The following is a 25,951-nucleotide window of genomic DNA, read 5'->3' as shown; positions in this document are numbered from 1 at the left end:
AATCTTACGGAGGAGAAAAAGGTATGAGAAGCAGAAATATATTACATCTTCAAATGTGTCAGCTGCACGGTGTTATTTAAAAACTGAGGACTTTTCAAAAGGTGTCTTTGCAGTGGGCGAAAGTGACCATGAAGAAGTGTGCACTGTGGAAAACTCTCTGCAAGCTGCTGTTATATTTCCACTCAATCACTGCAAAACATGCAAAATGCCTCTGAGCGACATCCTGCGCTTTGTCGTCTACATTAAATACACAAACATTTATTAATTTTGAAAGAAGGATTTAATCTATTGATGAGTTTTATAATGAACCAATATTGCTTTTCTTGCTATGAAATGACCACAATGCTTGTGTGTGCTGTACGTTGTTGATACCCCCCCTCCACCCCCCTTTCTATAATGAAATCAGGTTGGGCAGACATGTTGGCAGAGAGTGTGCATTGATTGGTTGCCTTTGAAAGGTTCCTATAGCTCTCAGAGAAAAGAGGGGGCCATAAATCCACTTAATGACTGGAGATAGAAGCCTGAGCTGAGCCGCTTGGATGCTCATCACTTTGAGATGGATGGAAGGCAGACTACAGACACACTTACAGACGGGATGTAAACAACTGACAGTAGTTAATTATATGCAGAGTGCCGATGCGCTTGTGTAAATTAATACTTATGCACACAGAGATGAGGTGCATGCACATACAACCTGTTGTCTCCTGACACATGAAACAGAAGCATCGGAAGAAAATGCAAAGCCCAGGATTTACTGCTCGTCTGTTTTCACTCACTAATTGACTGACTGATAGAGCCGAGGTATAACCAGACCCTATATACATCTCATTAAAGCTATAGTATTGTATTTGGTAAAAGACCAATTGCAACAGATTACTAATGTCCTGCAGGGGGGGGTCCCGACTGGCTCTATACCTGCCAGGTCAATGTCGGGGTGAAGGAAACACAAGCAACATCTTCAGGGCAGAAGTGGAATCTCATTCTGTTCAAGAGAAATAGACAAACCCTATTTTCTTGGGCCTGGTTTGAAGGGAACGTGATGAAAAATACAAATCACAGGCCTCGTCACAGCAGGAAACGACAAATGTGCTCGGATCAACTTATCGCTCCTCGACGGAGTCACATTCTGACAAACACAAGTTCTGTCGTGAAAGAGCTAACGGCCAAGAGGCTGAAGCCTCATTCAGGAGGAGAGTGTGAAGGAGCCGTGTTGTTGCTGCAGAGCTGAAAGAATTCAGAGAGACAAAGGAAAATAGTTCCAAAGAGTCAGTTTGTCTCCAAGGAAGATTGATGAAAGGGCACAAAGGAAATTCCAGTTGTTCTTCATGACCTTCGATGGAGCAGGAGACATAATAAAAAGTAATTTAACGTGTGATCTATGTGTTCACTAATTTACTACGGGTCTCTATGAAGTTTTTTTAAATATAGTCGCAATGAAGTCGTAATAATGAAGCTGTCCACTGTCGGTGTCCATTTTGGATCATTTCACACATTCAAACACACACAGAATAGGCTGCAGTCAGCTATTTGCCTATAAGCACTCTTCTTACTTATTAGCATGAGGTCTTTGGACTGCCACAGCGTGTAATGACCTACCCTGCCTGATATGCCAACTCTGTGTTTGTGTGTGTGTGTGTGTGTGAGAGAGCACGTGTGCGTTTGATTTCATGTGCATGCTGGGCTCCATGTGATATGTTCCTCCTCTCACTTCACCGTGGCACATTGAGTTATTCCGCCCCCCCCGTCCCTGCCCTGCTCGGGTTCTGGACCTTCTTAAAGTGCGTAACTATCGTCCCCGCTCGCTCTCAGCAGCAGGTGTGTTGTGTGAGTGGAGTGTAAGTGGAACACTTCGGCTGTGTGGTGTCACGAGCGGATGCGGGAAGCCGGATGCTCTTTCTCTTCGAGGTGTTGGAGGGCTGTCAAACGGCCAGAAGGACATTTTTCTTATTTAAAAGCTTCTTCCGTCGCTGTAGACAGAAAGAGAGTGAATGGAGGGATGAGACGTGTCAGTGAGCAGGAGGAGAGTGTGTTGTTTACTGATTGTAGCCAGAGAAGCATTTTCAGTTTGGTGGGATGTCAGCGCTCTGTTATAAAAACGTACAGTCACGATGCAGAATAACAAACTGTGACGACAGCTGCTGTAATAGAATGAGAAGTAATGAAGGGATGACCACAACCAAGCTGACATGAATATATTTTATACCCAAACCTTATAGTGTATATAAATATAGACGACACGAAAAGCTATAGCCAAAATGTCTTGATCGCCCCCTGGTGGCTGGCTGTCCTAAATCCTGCCTCCTTCATGTTAGTGGAAAGGACATGGATCCCACCAGGAAGTCGCAAAAAAAAATGTATTCTCAGATTTTTGTTGTGCTTATCATCATCATCATCATCTTTGTTTACTTGTGTGGTCACTTGAGATCTGATCCCTCGAACCACATGTGGGATGTTTGCAGTGAGATCACAGATGAGTCCTCGGCCACGGCCACTCATCTCCTACTCAACTACAGTTTCAGTTTTAGCAACAGTTTGACTCTTCTCATACTTTCCCAAAAAATCGATTTATTTATGGCAGCCCGCCACAATAACAACAGTGATTGCCTCCTATTGATTTTTCTATTTTTGCACATTAATTTCAGATGGGTAAAATCTTACTTTGTTATAGAACCATTATTGATTCGCTCAAACACCCACAGTGACAACAGACCCGTCTTCTATCATCCGAACAAAGTATTTGTTTTTTGCAAAGAGTGAAGTAAAGCCATGAATTTAAAAAAGGACCTTGGCAGCAGCTGAAATAATTGTTGAAGCTATAACACACATGCAGAATGTACGTGGGCCTACATGCATCTTATTTCCTTCCTGAACTTCTTATCTTTAAACCTCTTTATCACGTCATTACCTCTCTTTCTTTCACAGATTTCATCCCACTTCCATATAGTGCTTATCTTTTTAAGGGTGGTGGTCATGAAACCAATTGGGCACGAGACAGGGAACAGCCCAGGACACTTCGTTCGTCCATCACAGAACCTAAACTGTGGGACGAAGCCGGAGATCCCAGAGAAACCCATGAAAATGCAAAAGAACTGGAATTCAAACCAATTGCCTTCACCGCTGTGCCACCCTCCATCACTCAGGAATATATCTATATAAATAAGCCACCATTTCCTTAGATGGCTCAGCATCCAGTGTGTTTTCCATATCAAACACATGTCGCCACATACGGTCGGTGAGTAAAGTGGCTATTTCAGCGTTAACGGTTGTGAACGGTTCAAAAACACTGAACATCTGGTTTCTCCACTTTCGCCTTCCCACCACATTTATGTATGCAGCACATACAGCGGTCCCCCCCCCCCCCCCTTCCTTAAGATTTATCGCACTCATTTGTACAAAAGTGTGGAGGAGAGGAAACCACGAGGCTGGAATGTAAATGTCCCGTATACATTTCACACTGATTGATGGAGGGATGGACGAGGTACAAAAGAAGTGAGGAGAGGAGAAAAGAAGGTTATGAGCGAGGGAACGAGAGGAGAGAAGAAGAAGAAATGGGATTTATTCAGTGTGGAAAATTGTAATGTATTCCATTAAGTTCCACAGTGGTGCAGAGGTTCAAGTTCTTGTTTGTGATTGTTTATTTCGTATATTTTCTCATATTTTAGTTTAATCTCATGCAAATAAATAGTCGACTTCTCTCCTGGTCGACACGTCTTCAGTTGTGGTTGCCACAGGCTTGATTGGTCTCCTGCCTCATTTCCCTTGATCTCTTTTTTATATCTGCAAGCTTATCTCACATTTTCATTCCCATCCTTTTCGTGCTCTCTGTTTTTCCCTCCTCTCGGTTTCTGTTTTTCCCCAAACTGTCTCGCTCTCACACTCTCTTCTCCGGTGCCGCGTTATGTAACCACAGTTCTGCGCCTTCGTGCTCCACTTTCTCGTAAGGGGGGGGGGGGGGGGGGGGGGGGGGGGGTGCGAGGAGCCCTGTGTGGTAAAACAACGCAGCTGAGCACTGGGAAGCAGGGCTGGGGTTACTGGTTGTAAGGACTGATGGTAATGTTTCTTTATTCCATCGCTGAGGACAAGGGAGGGAGGGCAAAGATGAGCCGAGCAGATGAAGTGACCCTGTTTGCTGGAGCGGTGGCTGAACTCTAAAGTGCTTGGCTCTTCTGCAGGCATCATCCTCCACTTTCTATTCGTCAGTGTGTTTACTGCAGCCAAGTTTCCTCTAATCACACCCGAGAAGTTCTTTAAAATAACCCAGTAACTGCAGAATGAGTTCACCTGTTTACAAACACTAACAGCCACAGTGCTATTTAACAGACTCAACACCTGATTCCCTCTAATTGCTTCAGAAATCCTGCTCCTGCTCAGAGTCTCAGTCCGGATCCTGACTGAGAATCATCACATTGTGTGTGTTCTCCTCAGTATCACAGTAACTCAGTGATAGCTGCCTGGACACACTGTGGACAGGAAGCTGCTGACCACTTATAGTATGGCAACACATTTCAATTAGCCAAAGTGTTTCGCTTGAAGTTAACAGCATAACTCACAGAATCCATAGAAACGTAAACATATCCTGCATAAACCCACAAAGTGAGATGGAAACTTTACTTCAACCGAACACGACAATCTGCCTCGTGTGTGCTGCAGCGTGCACAGTGCACACGGATGAGCATTCGTTTTAGTTTCAATAAAGACGGACATCGAACTAAAAAGCTTATTTGTGTTAAAACAAGAACATTGAGAAACATTTCCGAGTCCACTTGCCGACTCATTTCCAAACGGTGTAATACTCTGCAGCCCCAGTGTGTTCCAGATGTGCTCTTTGAAGATTATGTTTCATGTGCAGCCCTTCAGTCCTCTAGTGTTGGCCTTTCGAATGTTTCCAGGAGAGGATTTGCCGAAGACGCAGCTTGTAACATCCACGGTTGCGACCCTCAGAGCAGCCTACCAGCAGAGAGGGTGGTCTCTCTAATCGACGGGGTCATCACTTTACTTATCTGCACACATCTGGATTTAACCGTTTCATTCTGGCACTCAGACGAGGATCTCCGCTAAAAAACACACGGCCGGGGGCTTGGAGCCACAGGGTGTGTCGACATTTGTGACCGTATGAAAATATTACTGGATCCCAGCTCTTCAGGTGAATAAGGAAGAGAACGGGGGAGGGGGAAAGGAAGCAGGGGAGGGAGTGTTTGACGATGACGGATGAGGGAGATGGATTGAGAGGCTGATGCCTGGGGAGAGGGAGGAATGGATGTGTAAGGTGAGCTGTATTTTGACCATCAGGGCTGTCGTGTAGCGATGAGGAATCCATGTTCCCGCTGTCATTTTCCATCCCGTCTGTGTTATTTCACACTTCGGCTCCGGGGCAAGGCATCGACATCTCTCTCTGCCCTCTGACTGGTTCTTCTCTCGCTCCCTTGTCCATCCAGTCTCTCCTCCTTCCTCTCCTCCTCGCAGTGACAGGGATCCCTCGGACAGCGTCAGTGTTGCGTCACCCTGACATTGAATCACTGATACAACATCAGTATAATTAGAACACACATATCGACAGCCTCATGCTGCCAAGTAAGGGTGTGCGTATGTTTGATTGTGCGTATGTTTGAGAGTGTGTGTGCGTCTGTGTGCGTCTGTGTGTGTTTCACATACAAACTAAAGCCGGTTTTCAGCATATGTCACTTCCAATCCTTTCATTCACAAAAGGACATCCCTGTTTTTTTTTTTACTTTTAAACACTCTTGACTGACTCGTTAATATTCTGTTTTATTTGGTTTTATTCCATAATTGCTGGAACGTTAACACAACAAACAGTGCCTCATTCACTTGACTAGAAAAACACAAATTGCGGCCAGCTTCACACAACATTGGCAACATTAACACGGCAGAAAAACATTCAAATATGAATTGGACAGGCTTGACAGAGACTAGAGAACTGGGTGAGTCTCCAGTGATAATTAGAGGCTTTTCTAAGTACTTAGAAGTCGCAGGTAGGAAACGTTATTGAATTTAAATTGGGCAGAGCGGCGACATTACAACTCCTCCAGCGCAGCGGCTCTCGTGCACAGTGATAGTGTCATCATGCGTTTGTGACTGCAGGGCTGAAACCTGATTGATTTTCATTGTGGCTCAAACGCAGTATTATTAATCCTGAGTACAAAGAGCAAACACAATCCTGTTCAGCACACAGATAGAAGAGATACAAGCTGCTGCTGCTGCCGCTGTGAAGCACACGGGGTGTTTTCTTAGTGTCTTCGTACTGGAAAACATATTTTGTGTGTGTGTTAGGTTAGGTTAAGGGATATGGGTTTCGGTTAGTGGGTCCACGATGGATGGAAGTCAATTTAAAGTGCTCATATGGGATATCTGCAGTACGAGTGAGGGAGGGACAGACAGAGAGACGGGGGACAAGGTGGACAGGCGTATTTTTCCAGCATTAACAAAAACAAATTATTTTTTAAGGCACAGGGAAAGAGCGTGTTTGTTTCTGTGTGTGCATGAGAGAAAGTAGGGGAGAGAGAGAGAGAGAGAGGCCGAGCGTGTGTTAATCAGATACATGTTTGTTATTTTGCCAAAGCATCAATTCCCTGAAAACATCTTGTTCCCCCCCCGTCTGCTCCGAAGCGACGGCCGCCTTTTAGAAAAGTGTAAAAAACGTCTATTTTGAGACCGAAAATGTGAAAATCGCGAGTTCGGCTCTGTGCTGCTGTTAATGCCGTTAACGCTGCTTTGTTGAATAGGGTGTTTGTGATTCTCAGGGTGTGTGTCTGTGTGTGTGTGTGTGTGTGGATGGGTTGGGAGGGGGGAGGTTAATGGGAGTCGAGCAGAAGACAAAATCATAGCGTGGTTTTATCGACTATGGGCCTGGGTCCCTCCCCAGAGTCCCGTCTCATCAATTATACGACATGTTACACCACCAACATACAGAATAAACCTCCACTTAGCAGCCGGGGAACAGCAACAACACACTGGGCAAAGAAAAACCTCTCTTTTGTGTCACTGAATTATCATTGAACAGTGCACAAATCTCAAATGTACGCTCTACAAAGAAGGACAAATACAAACCAAGGATAGAAACTGGGCATAATACAAACATCTACATCCTTTGTGAAGAGGAGTGTATCTGAAAAGCTCAGACAGGGCTGGCGCTATGTTGACTTATAAAGGGTTATAATGAGAAGAGTAGAAATACAGGAGGTACTTTGTTACTGTTGGAGAAGAACCAACCATTTTTCCCATTTCCTCTTTTCTGTCTGTACGAGAGGAAGATAAATAACACCGGGGTTTTTTAAAAGTGCTGCAGAGATTGTTCCCAACGCAGGAACTGCCCAGTGCGGCCTGTCACTACAAGTTTGAGTGTGTAACCGAGAGTGTGTGTGTGTTGGTGAGGAAAAGACTGAAAAGAGGGTGACGATAAAGACCAGCCCCGGGAAAACGTGACTGTTGTTTTTAGGATAAATGCAGCGAAGCTTTGGGAGCTAGTTCAGGCGCCAACTGGAGCTGCACTGCTCCAATCATGTGACCTGCCTCACTCTCCACAATCCTCCATCATATACAGTACATCCTCCCAATGTGGCCGTCTATTTACAGCATCTCCCCCACCCCACCATCCAAAGATATAAAGACATTTCTTGCAACTACCAGTGGAATCATATTTGCTCGGAGCCTTGACGCCAAACTAACTATGTTCTGCAGCTGTATAGACATTTTAAACTTAAGTTTTCTGACCCAAATGTTGCAAAAAACATATCAAAAAACATGTCAAATATACTTTGTGACAATTGAGTGATAAAAGACGGCTACATCGATGTGTCTCTTGGCTTTGGCGGCCTTCTTCACGAAGGTGCCATCACGCTCCTCTTCATCAACACTCGTCCTCCCCCTTTTTGTTTCATCTCTGTTCCACAACACGGAACATGCACCAGGGTTTGGGCAAAACAAGCTAGCAGGTAATTATTTTTTGGACGATGGGGAAAAGGGATAGGGGAAAGATTGGGGGGGGGGGTAAATCCTTCTTCTTCTTCTTGTTTAATCTGCGTGTGAAGTATAAGCTCTCTTTCAGATATGATGCTGTGTGGAGATACGAGCTGAGGGGCACAGCCATAACGGGCAAATGTGGGCGGGGAGGAGAGCGGCAAAGACGACAGGAGAGTGAAACTGAGAAAAACATACACCGCACAACATATTGGTTTCGGTTTTGCGAGTAGAATAAAAAAGAAGGAAAATACAGAACTTTGTGTCTTCAGTTATAATTTGATTTAACTTGATTGGACATATTTTTTTTTATTTTGCCCACGTCAACTAACATGGAGGAGGCAGGATTGCAATATATCACGTTACAAATGCATGAATGAATGCATTCATTTCATAACACTAGATTTTCTGGATACTCAACATTCTTCAGGTATCAGCTGTTTCACCTGCGGGTGATATATTTCAGTTTCCTTCCCTCCACAGAGTGAAAGATATTAAAAAGCTGAGACGGAACCAGCAGGTCGAAGGGCAGGTAGAAAAGAAATTAGGAGGTGCGTAATAGATGGGAGAGGTGACGTGGTGATGAATACAGATGAGACGGCTGGACAGAGAGAGACGGAGGGACGGAGGGACGGACAGGAGACGAGCAGAAAGAAGAGAGGACCAGCTACAGTGCACAGACAGTGGTGATGCTTGTTACTCTGCGCGCTCCAGCACACAGTTACATGTAAGCACTTGATTTCCTGTCAGGGCGAGTTGGAGCCGGCGTCACTCCACACTGGGACAAGACCATTACCACGATCACTGGAGTGAAAATGGAGTCCACGCTGGACGGCGTGTACCCAAACTCCATGTACAGTAGATGCCGCACACAAGCAAAGTTTACACACTCTTTACACACTGAGAGCCACAAAGCAACACTGACACAATTGTCCCAGGAGACGGCAAAGCTTTGATTGACTGGCGATGCATTTCAACAATGGTTCCCGCCCACAAACCCTCCCACAGAGCCTCCACATGACGGAGTCAGAAGAGACACAGATGCTGGTTGACAGCCGACATGGTGGCTGTGGGGCGGGGGTGGGGGGGGGTTATTATTAAACAAACTTTCCAGTTTTTTTGCAATTGTGTTGTGGAAATTGACCCTCGAGTCCGGCCTCCTGCTGAGGGGATGATTTATTTATTTTTCAATCAAAGGCTTGAAAGGTAATTCTAATAGAACCCTTGATTGAATGAGTAAATATTAATACGAAGAAAAGATTGGAAATAAGAAATGATGATGGTGGCGAAGAGGAGACTTCTGGGAATTTTTGGTTTGGTTTGAAAATGAATTACAGGAGCAGAGACACGTAAACTGAGAGTTTGAGCCTCGCTGTTGTATTTTAATTTAAATTTCATTGAAACATCTGCAGAGAGAGAGAAGACGTGAGGAAGGTTAAAAGAATATAATGTGCTTTTGTTGAAGAAAGCTGATAATAGAGAGACGGAGGACATAATCATTTTCTTTGAGGAGTAACAATGACTCTTTGCTTGAAGTTTTTCTTTTCAGGATTTCAACTATAGTCAAGCAAATATTGTAAACTCTGAAAACCCTCATGAGCTAAATTCAACACAATATTGATTTTAAAATATTAAATCAAACAGGAGATGTCTGACATGTTCCATCTTCTTTCCCCTCACAATGAGCCATCAGGCCATTATTCATACAAGTTCTATTGTTGGAGTTCAGCTTTTGAAATAACATTTATAATGCGTATGATAAACTCTATACATTGTGCAGAAATAAAAAACCTTTCCAACAAATGCTCACTGTTTTATTAATGTGCATAAAGTGTCTCCAGGGATCAAACAAACACTGCATCCATATTAATGACATCAGGCCGTTTTGATTTAAATTTGAGCATCTGTCTCACTTCTCAGCCCGAGTTTTGGCAGATGCTGTGTTGTCGTGCAAAGGGACGCCAGCAGGGAACCGAGGAGAACGGAGGTGAATAAAGAGGAGAGGAAAACAACAGGATGTAAGAAAAGGAGGAAATAAGCAGGAAATAGAAAACCAGCGGCCAGCAGGAGTGTGAGGAGAAGAAGCGTATGGAGATCAGCTGACGTGGAGCCGCTGCAGCAACAGATGAGCTGAGGAACTCAGACGCTCTGCAGCAATCTGTCTCTCCGAGCTGTGCTGCACTGAGGTGTGGTGTGGAGTTACAATCACAACCTCTGGAACCGCCCGCCTCGGTGGGACACGCGTGTGAAAAGACACGCCTGGATCTTTTAAACAAGTATATTAGATGTAAAAATACACCAATCTTGCAAGGGTATTTGTACTAGTACTATTGTGTTCAGGTTCAGACACAGACAACAGAAAGCCTGTGGGGTTCGGGTCAGGTTTGGTTAGTTGGTTAGACGCATACTCTTCCTCGTTCCTTGTGCCGAAGTGTCCTTGAGCAAGATACTGATCTCCCTCCTCCCTGATTACCTTACCGTTGAAATATTATGTCACTGAGATCAAGATGCTGTTTAACAAAAAGGAAACAGGTGCAGCTGTGTAGAAAAGTGGAGAAAGAAAGGATGAAATCCATGTTAAATAAAATACATAATTGAAGTAAAGGCCATTGGGCTTGTTTTCAAAATCATATTCTTCAATAATATGGAGTAGGTTGAGACATCTTCAGCTGTCATCTCTGGACAGAGGCAAATACCTTGAACTACAATTTATCAAATATCCAAGAACTTCGGATGATTTGAGTTCAAGTGCACGAGAAGCCGGCGTTCACATCCTCCATATTTCAGACTCTGAGTTTGTGTTGAAGATGTAAATGTTGATTATGTGTGAGGTCATCATGAGTCAGTCACAGTTCACATGAGAAGCTGTGAAACTGATCAGATTGTTCAGCTCGATGGAGACGAACCTGGGATGAAACTCATCCTGACCTGACACCATCCCACAGTGCTGCAGCTGCTCCTCTGAGTTGTGTACTTCAGAAACTTTTTTAAATCCTTCATTTGGATGTGTGCGCGATCCAAAAAGTAAATTTAGTGGAAGAAAACTCTCAAGCCTGTTAGCTGGCCGAAATCCAACACCCTGCTTAGTAACCGCAGTGTGTGTTTGTGTGTGTGTGTGTGTGTGTGTGTGTGTGTGTGTGAAGATGTTTTAAATCCCTTTTCAAATCCAAAGTGCCAAAGATCACAGAAAGTTTTTTAACAACTCAAATGTGAGAGACGGCACACAAATAAGGCCCAGGTTGAAAACACACACACACACACACAATTATCACTCTGAGCCTGAAATATGCACAGAGACTAACGAACGGCAACACTGAAGGAATTCTAATTACTTGGCGGTTTGCGTTAACGCTGCACTTCGGGAGAGTCTGTGTTCTCGTCCCGCTGCAGCATCAAAGGGTTTATTTTGGGTTCAGAAGGAGGAAGTTAAATGAACGGAGCAAATGAGACTCTCGTTGAAGCTCGTGTGGAAACGAGGTGAGAGAAGCAGCGGCTCGAACAATAGAGGTGAAGTCAGCGCCGGCGCCTGAAGACACATTTCACATCAGTGATGAGTTTCTTTGTGAAGTGGAAAGTGAATTTGAGGAATAGTTTGATGTGGGGGTTAGTTTTTTTTGTCCGGGGGTTATTTGCTTGATTTTTTGTATTTGATAGTTTTAATCAGCAGGTCTTGATATTTTTCTGTTCTAGATGAAAAAGACGATAATTGAAGTTATGACACACACACACACACACACACAGAGACACACACAAATATCCTTTATTCCAACTACAAAGCTCCCAACGAACAGTTCATGAGGCCGCCGCTGCGTTCACATGTTTATCTCTTGGCTCCAAACACACACCTGTCAAGGGCGATGATGAAAAGCGCCGCCGTGGTCGAACAATAACGGAACGAGAGGAGCGCTGTTGATGAAACACAACACAGCGGAGGAATAGAAACGGTTGTTTAGATCCCTGGTGGGTCATTCAATCGTTTGTGCCCTTGAGCACACGGCCCTTCAGAGGAATAACTTATGATAAGTGGTGCAATGCTGTTAAGGGGAACGAGAGGGACGTGTGTGTGTGTGTGTGTGTGTGTTAGTGTGTGTGTGTGTGTGTGTGTGTGTGTGTGTGTGTGTTAGTGTGTGTACTGTATCAGATGAAATAGATTTAGGCATGAAGCGGTCGCTCGTTGCACCAAACCAAAACAGAAGCACTTGATCGGCCAAATGTCTCATCATGATCTGTGTGATGTAACAAAGTGTTGTGTTGGTGAAGGTCACTGCAGGAAGATAACAAACAGAATATTATCATTGATAAGCCCTCATATGAGTCGCGTTGCTTTAACTTCCACGTGTTGTGGTTGAGTGAACTTTTGTTTGCCCCCAAAAAGTGATGAGCTACATGTTGTATATTAACTAGTATGTGTTATTTACTTGGGTGGCTAAAGGGAGGGCACAGTTATTCTACCATAGACAACATATGTTCATAAAAGCAATTATCTTTCATTTTACATGAAACCCCCGATCCCACTCCTCCTCTCATTGGCTAACACTTCTTACTGCGCAGTGTAAAGTACTAGCCTGCAGTAAATATTGTTGAAGGCTTATCCACTGTCCTTGATTATTTAATTGTGCTTGTGGAAAACGTTGTGTAATTATTTATACTCAGCTTCACTTGATGCTCACTCTTCTCACACTGGAATTAATTCATGCCTGGCATTTTAATAATTTGTGTTTTGGCTGTTTTATTGTCTTTAAAAGTGCTTAATGCATCAGCAGCTGAGTTTGCAGTAATGCTCTACAACGATATTCTACACAGGTTTTATGTGCAGAATATTTATTGACCAACACCTTAAGTACTCTGGTTGTGTTTATCACCGCTGCAGCGTGTGCGGTTGTTTCACAGCGGGGGGGCGTCTCGGAGCACGCTGGTGCGCCGCTGAGTTTTAGCCTCGTTCACTTCTATACACTTTGAAAAGTCACTGATGCAAAATGTCAGCTTTTAACCGCTGAGCGTCCTCGTCCTCTTCCTCTTTCCTCCTCCGTCTACACCTCCACTGAAGCTGCAGTCAACACCGACATGAGCCGAGCTCTCGCTAGAATTTAAAAAACTTGATTCACCACATCTCCCCCCCCCCCCCCCCCCTGCGACTGGATCGTGTTTCAAAGGATATAATTCATTTTTAATTCTGCTCTGCAGCGGTTTCCACAGACACAGACTGAAAGCACAACACAAACAGCTACTTGGGAGATAAGAGGCAGTGGGACGGAGGGGGCGTGTGCACGCTCATGTGTGCATGTGTGCTGTGTATCATTGTGCCGCTGCCTGTTGTGATTGCCTGACCCAAGGTTCCAGCGCATTACCACCTTAGCTGCTTTCTGGTTGGATTTATTCATCGAGTGCACACACACACACACACACATACACATACACACACACACATACACATACACACACACACACACACACACACACACACACACACACACACACACACACACATACCCACACACACACACGACTGCACGTAGACTCACAATTCATTTTACCGCTCTCAGCCTGGTGAATGTGTCCCACTGTCAAATGTATTCAGATTGAGAATGAATTTAAAAACGGCATGTCCTTAAATCGATGTGACAAATTCTCTCACCTCCTCATCCACAGAGACACAAAGTGGACACACAATAAGCAGCTATAGGACATTCCAGATCTCAGCCAAGCCCGAGCAGCCCCTTTAAATTCAATCGTCCATACACTCGTTCCAGAATCTAGGACAATGTAGGTGAAAGTCTCTTAAGTTTGAAGGTCTTCTGCACAATTTCAGTTACCAACTACCAGTGGATGTTAGGGACATAAGCACCTTAGTGTCATTGAGTGTTTCAGGCTTTGAATCAGAGATACAGGCCGAAGTTGAGGGTAGGCTGAGGCTGAAGGTAAATCTGACTGGCTACTGGCTTGAATGGCAGCACTATGAAAACCATGTGGTGGCTCAGTAGATCAGTCATTACCTCTATGTCTTTTTAACCTAAACACTTTCCCACAATCTCCTCGACATAGGACAAGATGGAGAATATCCATCGTATGTTCTACCACAATGATTAATGTGGACGTTAGGGACATGTCTTCAGTTGTGCACCTTAGTGTCTTCAGGTGTTTCGGCCTTTAATATCAGGTATCAGTCCCCTAATTGTTTTCATCAAGATCCAAAATTTGGAAATCTATAAAAATGTCCAGAAAAAGTCTTTAATCCAAGGATCCTTGGTCTGTCCCCTGCTCCAGATCCAATCCAAAATAGAAGAGCTCCTTCCCTGAACGAGGTTTGTGGGAATCTGTAGTTTTTGTGTAACCATTTGCGACAAACAAACCAACGGTTCCCGGGCTGACACACAACTGACTTGTCGGAGGTAATTAGCGTAATTTTCGGGTCGTTCACATTTCAGGCAATTAAATAACAAACAAAAGACTTGTTCAGACGATCATTATCCACGCAGCGCGATCTCAGAGCCAAGCAGCGCTCCTCAGCTCTCACTGGACGATTCAGCAGGATTGTAACAGCCCTTCGCTCGGCGCCACCTCCTCCTCCTCCTCCTCCTCCTCTTGTGTAACTTTCTCCCTTCATCATCGCATCTCTCGCCTCGTAATGCTTCAGCTGTGCTCTCGTCACATGACCACAGTGGTTAACTCCCGTGCTGTGGTCTTTGTTTCCTCTCTCACGCAGACACATGGTGAAACTGTTAGATTCTTTTTCATTTCCAGATTTCAACCTTATTATGTAAAGTGCCTTGAGACAATGTATGTTGTGATTTAGTGGTACACAAATACACTTGTATTGAATTGTTATCACTGCTGTGTGTGTTACTGTGCAAACAAAGGAGCGTCTCCAAAGCAAACGTGGGACTCAGGTATTTCAATTCACACATTTGTTTGATTCAGGGAATAAAATGTCCCAAAAGCAGACAGCATTCATTGTGCTATGGTTGACTCATGTCTTCGGCTATCCTCCTCCACCTCTTCCTCCTCCTCCAACTCTTCCTTCTCATCCTCCTCTTCCTCATCCTTCCCTGGATGCGTGAGAGGAGATCCAGCAATGATAGGATTTTAAAGGAGACACCATTTCCGAACTCTTAACACCCAATGATCTGGTCACACACTGCCTCCCCCCCAGCCCCTCTCGATCACACACACACACGCACACACACACAAACACACACACACACCCCTGTTCTCTGCACTAGAATTAGCCGTTGGAAGCGCTCCAGTGAGATCCGCTCAATATCCCACCCCACCAAAAACCAGCCTCTGCCTCCTCATCGCTCACTGGAGGCCGCACATTGCCAAAGTCAGAGTTGTGTCACAGCAGCGATCAATCCCTCCATCAATGTGAAACAGCCTCCACCAATACAGAGAAAAACACAGCACAACACCGCTGTGGCTCCACCCCCCCGTCACAGACCTCCTCCCTTACTATCACCTGACATCTGCCCATTTGAATCTCCATCGTCCCTGCTGACCTCCTCCTCCTCCTCCTCCTCCTCCTCCTCCTCCTCCTCCTCCTCCTCCTCCTCTCGGTCGCTCCATCCCTCGTGGTTTCAAACAGACATCACAGCCATTATCACCTCACTGTGATTCAGACACTTGATTCATTATCCAGCCGGTGACCCTTTGGCACATATGCAGACAAGCGCACGAGAGTTCTTGCACACCACACGTGCACAGACACACACACACACACACACACACACACACACACAGAAACACTAATGTGATGTGCACCTGACAAGACAGACTTCATTTCAAACTCAGCGTACAGTGCGTACAGTCACTGGGACGGCCATGAAGCCTGACGCTTTATGATGAGAGTAATTTAATAAAGTAAGTGGTGAATTACTTTAGATGAGTTATTGAATTGTTAAGTAACTCGTCCTCCCCTCGTCTTCATCACTCAGGAGCTGGTCAGCGGAGTAAAGTGTGAAATCAGCTCCATACGTGTGTTTTCAAATGAGCTCATCGAACCGGAGACAACAAGGACTCATCGCCTTAGACGAGTATTTCCATCCATTCATCGGTTCTCCTAGAGCTCCACTGTTAACAGGGAGATGTAATGCGTTGTCGTACTGCATTGTGGTTCCCTTGTGTCGTGTTGCTCGCGCTACACAAGTTCAGCAGAGCTCAATTGTTCACGCGGCAGCAGAGGCACCAACCAATCAAATCACGTTAATGTGCAAGAGTAGGCAGAGACGGCTGGTGTCGCTGGTTTGTGTTCATCTGGTTGTGGATGTTGTTTGAGCCGTACTTCACCACCGTCAAGTGTTAATGCAAACTTGTGAGTCCGATACCACTTTACTATCTGTGGCCATGAAGGACATGAAGCTGGAATCAGCAGCCAATTAGCTGATTCTAGGATTATGACAGGAAACAGAGAAACAGCAATGCAGGCTAATGGGGAAACCATCCACAAACATACAAGCACATATTATAGAACTTTACATTTTTAGTAATCCTGCTTCCAGTCTGTATGCAAAGCTAAACTATGACAATCACACCCATTATCTTCCTATCAAGGATCCCTCCCCCCCAAACCCAAGAGCAATATCAGTATCACTATCCTCCAGCTCTCTCACTTCCTACCTGGAGTTGGTCATGTCCGTCTGTCCTCCTTGGCTTTTCTCCAGCCCCAGCTTGGTGAAAATCCCGACCAACACCATGATGGCCACCACTCCACAGATAATATACACGATCATGTGGGTCCGGTCCCGGTCTGGCTCCTCGTGGACCTCTGTGACGGGTTCCGCCGGTTTCCCGGTGTTCGCCCACACGGGCGTGTCGTAGTTGGAACAGGACGTCTGGTCCAAACTGTGAATTTTGAACTGGCAGCAGAAGCGGTAGAAGCAGGAGCCGCAGCAGAACAGGTAGATGCCCGCGTTACAGTTGAAGGGGGGGTCCCACTGGCCCATGACATCATAGTAGCCCCAGCATCTTTTGCCGTCACTCGGAACCGTTTGGTCCTCGGTTTCTGGTGTGGGCGTAGCCAGGGCGACCTCCGACACCATAGAGGACTCGGTCTGGTTGTTGGCGGGGACCTGGGCCAAAGCCTGACCAGCCGACCGAGGGCCCAGTCCACCCAGTGAGGTCAAACCCAGCAGAACGGCTAGCAACACGCTCAGCAAGAGAGGATGCATGGAGGTGGCCATCTTGAAAGTTACACTTCCAGTGTCCTGTGGCTCAGAGCTGATGTGTAATTGTTAATTAGAGGCCCGAACTAAAGTTCCTAGGTTAGAGAAAACAACAAAGAAGTGGAAGGTTAAATACGCCCAGAGCTTCAACTTCTATTCATTTAATCAATCTGTTAGTTGTAAGAAGACACTGAAGATAACACTGAGGTCAGATAGAGGGAGCTTAGTCTATTTGCATGCCTGGAAGAGAAATAAAACAGCCTTTAATTAGTGCTGTGGGAGTCATTACTGCACAGTTACAGAAAACTGTCGTCCAAGGGCAGAGAAACAAGTGAGTGAAAGAAATCAATCTCTCATCTCAACATGCTTCTAATGGGGGGAATGAGTCCCTCGTGGGCAGGAGCTCACATGCACACACATCACAGTCCCTGGCAATTTGCTCTAAGTGTGTGTGTGTGTGACGGAATATCCGTGTGTGTGTTACAAAGCAATTAAATATTCTAAAATTCGGGAAATGTCACCTTTCACAAAGCCATATGTCACGAGCAGACAGCGGAGGCGGCTGAAGACAAATCCAAATCCGCTGGCTCGGAGGGAAACGCAGTTTAGGAGGGGGTGTTACCTACGAATGGACTTGCCTCTGGCATTTCTAGCAATAAGCTCCCATGCTGAGTGGAAGAATAATCCGTGAAAAGAGAGAACTCTGGGTTCCTGACGGCAGAGAGCGAAGGCAGATTCCTCTCAAACTCACAGATTGTCACAGGCTCCCACATGAAAGGCTTTTGACTCCGCAGACGGACTCATATTCCTGAGTGGCTCACAACTCTAATGCTCGAGTCTGGAGTCAAATAAGTCCAGGAAAGAAAAAAGAAAACACTTGAAACCAGTGTGCAGTGTTTTCCTCCTCTCCCTCTCAGAGTTTAACTGGCATCTATCATCCTCCTACTCTCCGTGTCACTGTTCAGAGTAGGCTTTTTTATTTTGGTGGTGGGCATCTTTTCCCCGCCACCTTGGTCCACTTTGGTGAACGTGAGTCCCTCTTTGAGAAGTTTGGTTCCAAGTCTCTCAGCTCCTGAGGTCTTTTGTGAGAGATATTAAATATTCAGCCTTTATTTTGAAAAGGTTATGTTGGACAGTTCCTTCCTAATTCCAGCCAACAGGTAAAAGTAGCTTCTCTTTAAAACACACCTCCAGACTCCAGAGATCCTATTCCAGTCCAAAAGAAGCGTCTCCTCTTGCACCTCAGGCGTGTTGTCTTTCATGCATGCTCACAAACACACACACCACAAACACACACACAGACTCACACACAATCAGCTCCAACCCTCCTGATGACAGTGCTCTGTCAGTGTCACTCTGCAGGTTTTAAGCAACACCCAAGGAGTCCAATGGGTTTTCTGGTGCTCGGCGTTTGCAGGGCTCCTGCTGCCGCCGCCGCTCTCTCCGTGCACGCTCCACTGAACCCCCCCCTCCTCTCCCCCTGTGGATGCCGGGGTCTCGAGCGGACCCAGGACACCAGCCGGGCACTCAGTCTATCAGCCCCTGCTCAGTCCTGCCCTACAAGTGCTCAGAAGACAGAGGGGAGGAGGAAGAGCGAGGAAGGGGAGGGCTGATGTGCTGATACCGACTCTCTAATCTAAATGTCTTGGTGCTGCTGCATCCAACAGAAGCTGTAAAAAAAGAAAAGAGAAAAGAGGTGGAATTACTCAACCAGAGTGGAGGGTCCTGTTTAACGGATTGTTCTTTGATGGTTTCTCTTTCTCTTTCCTGGGCTTTTGCTTTTGCCTTTTTTTAAATATTTTTTATGCACCTCTTTATTCACACTATGATCTCAATCCCTCTCTATCCTCTCTTTGAGCTCCCTGCCTCTTTTTTCTACTTACCTCACCCTCTGCTCTCATGCCCTGAGGAAATATCAGCTCGGGGGGGGTCAGAGTGCCTGTGGATTGCCCTCTGCACTTTCAGCGATGCACTGGCTCAAGCCTATAGCGGGGAACAATGCTCCCCGGGAGCCCGGGCGGACGGCAGAGACAAGTGGAGATGCGACAGCCACGCAGCAGCCGTGTGGCGCCGAGGGCAGATCAAAAAATGTCCTGTTTTTTTTCAGAAGAAGCCCCGTTTGGAAACGTGGGACTGTCTGCAGCAGCTGCTCTTTGTTGTTGTTGTTGTTGTTGTTGTTATTGATGGTCTCGCCTCAACAACTCACTTGCCAGTTTTAGCTTTGGAAAAAAAAAACAAGAAAAAAATTTCAAAGCATTAATATGCAACAGTTTTTAAGCAAAATGCTGCATATTAGCTCCCAATTAATGGATTCACTCTGCTGTCAATTCAGTCCTTGTCCGGCTGCAGCTTCTTTGAAAACAGGCATAATTTGATATATATGTATAGGAATTTTATATATATATCATATGTATGTGTTTTCACTGGTGCTCTGCTTGTGGGATGCTCCAAACAGAAGAGGGTGGAAGAAGCAGTAAAATGCTTTTTCTCTTTTTTTTGTTTTATTCCATCCTCCCTCTTTGTTGCTGTTGTTCTCCGTCAGTGTGTATTCCTCGTATTCCCTCGCTCGGCTCGGTGCGTCTGAATCTCCTCGGCTCCGGCGGCTGCTCTCGCTGCTGCTGCTGTTCTCCGGCAGGACTGGATGACAATGACTCTCGCTCTCTCTTTCTCTCTCACACACACACACTCTCTCTCTATCTCTCTCTCTCCTCTCTCTCTCCTCCCTCTCCCAGCTTCACTCCTCCTACCCTCTCTCTCTCGCTCACTCCTCCCTTTCCCTTCCTCTCACACACTCATCCTTTGTGGGTAAATGAGCACTTGCTGACTCTCGCTTTCACTCTCCTCCTCTCTCCATCATCATGTGTCACTGACACTCTCTCCTCTCAGTTTTGTGTTTTCTGTTTTTTTGCTCCTCACGATGTCCCTCTGTCCTTTCTCCTTCCTGTTATCTGTTCATTCCTGTTTACCTCCTGTCTGTCTAACCTTTTCAGTGGGCTTTGCCTCCCCCTCCCCCCCCCCCCCCCTGTCTTTTTTCTGCTCTGCCATTATTTTGGAGATTCTATCCTCATCTCATCTCATCTTTTCATCCTCTCCCTGACCCCCTGCTTGCAGCTCTTCTGTGCTTCTATCCCAAAATGCCAGACAGCCCCACAAATGAGAGCGATAGTGCTGACAGAGAAGTAGCATGTGTGAGGCATGTTTTTTTTTTGTGCATGCACGTGTGTCTCTTATTTTGGCTTGTGCGTAATTACTGAGCTAATTCCCCTGCACATCTCCGTCTCTGTGTGTGTCTGGAACATGTGTGGTGCTGCAGTGCTGATTGAGGGAGGGAGGGAAACAGAGAGAGAGAGAGAGAGAGAGAGAGGAAAGAGATGGATGCATGGAGAGGAGGAGGGAAGGAGGAAAAGAGGGAGGGGAGGAGTGGAGGAGAGGAGAGGACAGCGGAGCAGCTGCCAAAGAGAGGGGGAGAAAGAGAGGGAGCTTGACAGAGAAAAGCAGGGAGAGGGAAGGAGGAAAATTATTACAGGGAAGGGAGGGGGGGGATTAAGAAACATAAGGATAGCAAGTGGAATGGGAAGTGACAGAGGGGTAGTAGGAAGTGCAGGAAAGAGATAATAAGTTAGTGATGACAATATGGAGGAAAATAAAGAAAAGCTCTCTGAACAGAAAGTGACATGTTAGACCTGTAGAGGTTCAACAGAGAGAGAAGGGAGGGATTATTATTCAGAGAGAGAGAGAGAGAGAGAGAGAGAGAGAGAGAGAGAGAGCACTCAGTAAGAGCACATACCTCCACCTAGAGGAGCAGTCCCCTGATGAAACCACATCTAAATTCAGTATCGATCCAGGTTTTTATTTGGATCTGAACCCACTCACATGTATCAGTCCCCTGAAACACGCCTGCCTAGTTTTCTTCAGGAAGAATTATTCTCTGAGAAAGCAACCAGAAACATTGGTATCACATTTATCACCACCATGTTCAGTTTTTACGTTTCACCTTTTCTACAGATCAAACACCAGGATAACTAGAATCTCCCTCAGTGGAGCAGAACCCTGCCAAGTCCCCGTCGTCCCGTTAAATTCAATCACGCTGCACCAAATTGTACACAATCATATCGCTCCTGCATCCACGGCTCTAGTTGCTTTTGCATAATCGTGCTGACAATCACACAAACAGAATCCTCCTCCTTGGTAACAATAAGGAGTAGTGCCTTCGGGTCTGACTATGACCTGGGCGCTCATGAGAAAACTGAGCTGCTTTGTTCATATATTTAATTCTGTTTTTTAAAGGGGCTGAAATTATATTCTCATTTTTTCCTTTCCCTGCCACCATCTCTCTTTTTAATCTCTCCTATTCCCCCTCTCAGTTTTCATTTACACTCTCTCTCTCACACACACAGAGACACACACACACACACACACAATTTTAACCTGCGTGTGTCTGAGCCACATTTCTTTTGTTGTGGTATTTTTCCTGCGGCTCCTCTTTGCTCACTGTTTGTACTCTGTCCAAACCTCTCCGGCTAAATTCTCTGGCACAGTGCGTCAGGACTTGTGTCAAGAAAACACATGCGTGCACGTTTACGACATGCACACAAACGACTGTGCCAGATACACACTTCACACCACAGCGATGCGATGCGCCACAAATGAGCTAATCCCTCCCCCCCTCCTCCCTTTCCCCCCAGTCTGACATTAAAGAGGCTTTTTTTTTCTGCCAATGGAAAATAGGCCATTCGTTTAGAAAGAGAGAAGCTATCAAAGTTGGTGTGAATGAAGACAGGTCTGTGCAGCATCAAACGCACAAGTCGCCGCGTCTCGGTGCTCACGAAGGCGTGCGGTGCGACATGGGAGCAGAGGGTGTTGGCTGGAAAGCGAAATGGGAAGGAAGGAGGGATGAGGAAGATGGAGAGGCAGAAAGGGATGGGAGGAGAAGTCCTCGGGGAGAGAACAGATTGAATGGGAGATCTGTCTTAAATCATTTCAATCTCCCCCTTTCTCTCTGTGCTTGGCTGTGGTCTAATAGCACACTCCTCTCCTCTCCTCTCCTCTTACTCTCCTCTACTCTCCTCTCCTCTCCTCTACTCTTACTCTCCTCTACTCTTGCTCTCTTTAGCCAAGTGGACTTACATCAGTAGTCTTCTATTACCAATTAGGCCTCTTATCATTTGATTTTTTATGTTTTAGTGGCTCATAATTATAGTAGAAATATGGAGGACTTATTGACACCAGCAGATAATCGTGTGTGGCCATTTTAATCATTTTAAAGTGCTTTTCCTATATGTTTATTTCTTTGCGTGGTGTTCAACTTTAAATTTGTGCCACTGACCAATAGGAAGCTGTCGTGACTCATGTGTAGCTCATACATGTGTTAACCAATAACATTTTTGAATAAGGACACTATCATTCCAATGTCCAGACAATAGTCCTAACAAGACACTGTGTTTTCTGGTTCTTAATGAACCTGAATATGATTTTACAATATAATAAACAGTGATTAAAGTAGGACAGGTGGAGTATTACAACATTATGTACACATGTATATGACTTAACCCCATTATACTGCCCTATTGGAGTTTTCCCAGCATTCCAGGTTTGGGGTTTTAATATTCTGGTGGGAAAGATGACATGATGGACGTGAGCATAGTCACATTTTGTAACCGGTAACAAGGATATGATTGGAATGTTCTATTAGCAGCAGATGTCAGCATTATAATCAGAGTAATGTCTTATGTCTGAATATTAAACCCTTTCTCCTAATTACACTGTCCACATCTGGATACAGTGTCCTCTCCTCCACCTTCCCTGGCACTCGTCTCCTTTATTCTAATCTCCGTCTTTCTTTTTCATTTTACTAGAAAACCCAAAGAGGGTAAATACGTTTCCTCAAAGTCAGCCTCCATCTTTGTTTTCATCTCTGTCACCTGCTGCCACCTTCAACCGCACCCCCCATCCCCCCCCCCTTTACATCTGCTCCATCCTTTCCTCGGCTTGTCTACATTTCTCCCCTCATCTTGGAATCCTCTCATCAAACTATCTCATGTGTCTCTCAGATCCCAGCGTATGGGCCACACCACACCACACCTGTCACTCTGGCTCCGATTTGCCTCGTGGCTTTTTCTCGCTCTCTTTCACTTCCGTTCGCTCTCTACAGCCGCTCGTGGTTCCTGTTCTCCACGACTGTCACTCACTATAGATTAGATCAGGGTGGAGAAGAAGGGTGGAGGTTCGTCAGGGTATGTCTGAGAAGGCCGTGACAGAATTCAGAGGAAAAATGGGGTGAAAGGGACGTGAAATATGGGATGGAGGCAGAAATAATTTAGGAGAAAGTATAAAACTGCAAAAGAAATTAAATTAATGATGGAATTAGTAAAGAGATGAAATTAAACAAAGCAAGAAGTGAAAGAAAAAGATCAAGTGAGGTAATTATTGTTGGGTGTCATCTATAAGCAATTGTTTCTACTCACAAGTAGCACCCTCCTGAGTCCCTGCATCTCACACACACATAAACACACACACACACAGACACACACACACATCCGACCCTGATACGCACCTGGGCACTGCTGCACTCTACGGACACAGGTTGTTCTTTAGCGGTTGAGTTGTTTGCCCTAAAGACGAAACTGTACAGGTGAGCATGGAACTAGAATTACTGCCCTGAGGTTGTTTACCTCCACCAACAAGAAGCCATATTTGTTTTCAGAATAGTTTACCTTGACCTTTGATTCCGCACATTTCTTTAAATCACCTTGTCGAGCCAAAAATATCCGCGACAGCCATGAAAAACATCAATAATATCATATTTTAGAAGTAACTTGTAATAAAGTATAGATCAGACTATTAATGATATATGAACAAACCCCTCCGTAAAATCATTCAGCTTATAGACAGGAATAAACATTGAATATTTAATGCATGTAAGTGCCATTGATTTGTGGCTCAGTGCATGAGGATGACACTCACATACAAAGATATGCATCGTGGCTGAAATCTACAGATGCAGATTTGAGTCTAATCTTTTCAAAAATATAAAAACAAAAACGTCTCGAAAGTGACACACTCTCCCACCGGTGGATTAAAGATGTCCCCCAGCTTTCATCGTTTCAGCGCTCTTTATATGCACAGTTTAATTTGCGGATAAAACCCCCCCGCCCCACCTCATCTGGGTCTAATTCCCTTTTCTCCACTGTGATCCCTCTTTGTCTGTAACCTTCTCGACTTTCCCTCTTCTCCCGTCAAAAAGTGCATGGACAGGTCACCCTGTCTCGTCCTCACATCAGAGCAAAGCAGAACTGGCCCCGTAGTGAAAGGAGAGCCGGGCTCTAACCTTAGTTTTGTCATAGGCTGATTTGAGCCCTGAGGAAACTTTGGGACTATATGCTTCTGCATCTTAGTGTCTTAGTTCTTAACATAGGTCTTTGCACAGTATTTGCAAAGGTACACAGCCTTTCCTTCTACATTGGCTGGGGTGAAATGTCTCCACACATGAGATAGTGCACCTGGCATTGCTCTGTAGAATAAGATGAGAAAAAAGCTTGTAAAAAAACACTAATGCAAAGCCAGAGATATAAATAGTTCGCCAAACAATTGGAATCGTCTGTAAGAATATTTTACAATTGATGGATAAATGAATAGAAATATGCTAGATGGAGAGATGAACAATCCCCATCACCATGCTAATATATTTTCCCCAGTAATATCCCAGTAATTGACTGGAAATTTTCCACCCCTCTGCAACCCTAATTGGGAGTATCGGATTTTCCTGCTGGAGACTTTTCAGGTTTATTTTGGAGGGGATAACTTTGGAGTGATGTCAAACTCTGTGAATCTATAGGATGAATAGAATATTATGTCTGGTTTTTCCGTGGGTCCATTTGTTTGTGCACCCCCACAACAAACACCCTTCCAAGGGCAGATCGATGACTGATGCTAATGTACTTAAGTATTGATGGTTCCTTTTAGCCGATTGTTGACCAGCGGGATCCAGTTTTTCCAGTCAGCGATGCAAGCAGACATTTAGTTTGATGATTGTAAACAGGAGAAGAAGTTTATCTGCCAACATTTCAGCTCCGCCCATCAGCCATGAAGCCGAGGGAAATGTTTTCAGGACTCGGGGCAGCTCATGATCCAGTTCTGACTCCTGAAAGTTTGCTCCCTGAAGCTTGACGGTAAATCAAAATTAACAAATGTCAACCGGTGATATCTTCACACTTATGGGGGCTTTGGCGTAATCCCATTAAAGACTCAGATGCACCAAAAAGTCAAAAACAGGTCACCTGTATTCAGGCTCTTCCAGACTGACGGGGCAGACAGAGCAACAGGGAGACATGAGAACCAGTGAGGGCAGCAAAAACCAGTAGAAGTGGAAACAAGACGGGCGATTGGGAGTTGATGCTTTGAAAACAGGGTAACACGTGATGATTGGCAGCTGAGACTGACTCGTGATTGGTTGACTGGCTGGATGCCGCGGCTCCATCCTGCACAGACCCTGGCTCCCAAAGCACCAGATTGTGAATCCAGGTTAGCTTGGCTTGATGTCTGGACACTGGGAGGAAGTGGACATCTGTCAGTTTAATGTCTGTGGTGATTATGGTGCACAGGAGCGAGCTACGAATTCCTGCGGGTGAGAAACTACTCGTTTGGAAATGTGCTACATGTGGAACAAGTGCAGAAACTCTTTTAGAGACAGGAACCAATCAGGCAACCGGAGCGCCATCGGCCCAAGGTGCCACCGGCTAAGTAGTCGTGCAGTCATCCAGTCCACGTCAACAGAGGATTATCCCACTGCGTCTCTGTGGGAGGTCCATGGTTTTATAACT

General features: G+C 45.3%; 1 protein-coding gene across 1 annotated transcript in view; it reads right to left on the bottom strand.

Annotated features, from left to right (window-relative positions):
- LOC133970942 (protein shisa-8) overlaps positions 1-17,150 on the bottom strand; it is a 66,948-nt gene extending 49,798 nt beyond the window's left edge. Inside the window, exon 1 of the mRNA XM_062408102.1 lies at positions 16,588-17,150. Coding sequence (XP_062264086.1) covers positions 16,588-17,150 — 563 coding nt within the window. The remainder of the gene's footprint in view (positions 1-16,587) is intronic.
- Between the last annotated feature and the right edge of the window lie 8,801 nt (positions 17,151-25,951).

The sequence above is a fragment of the Platichthys flesus genome, chromosome 16, assembly GCF_949316205.1.
Source record: "Platichthys flesus chromosome 16, fPlaFle2.1, whole genome shotgun sequence".
NCBI classification, from domain to species: Eukaryota; Metazoa; Chordata; class Actinopteri; order Pleuronectiformes; family Pleuronectidae; genus Platichthys; species Platichthys flesus.
The sequence above is the reverse complement of the archived record's forward strand: the minus strand, read 5'-3'. Positions and strand labels throughout refer to the sequence as shown.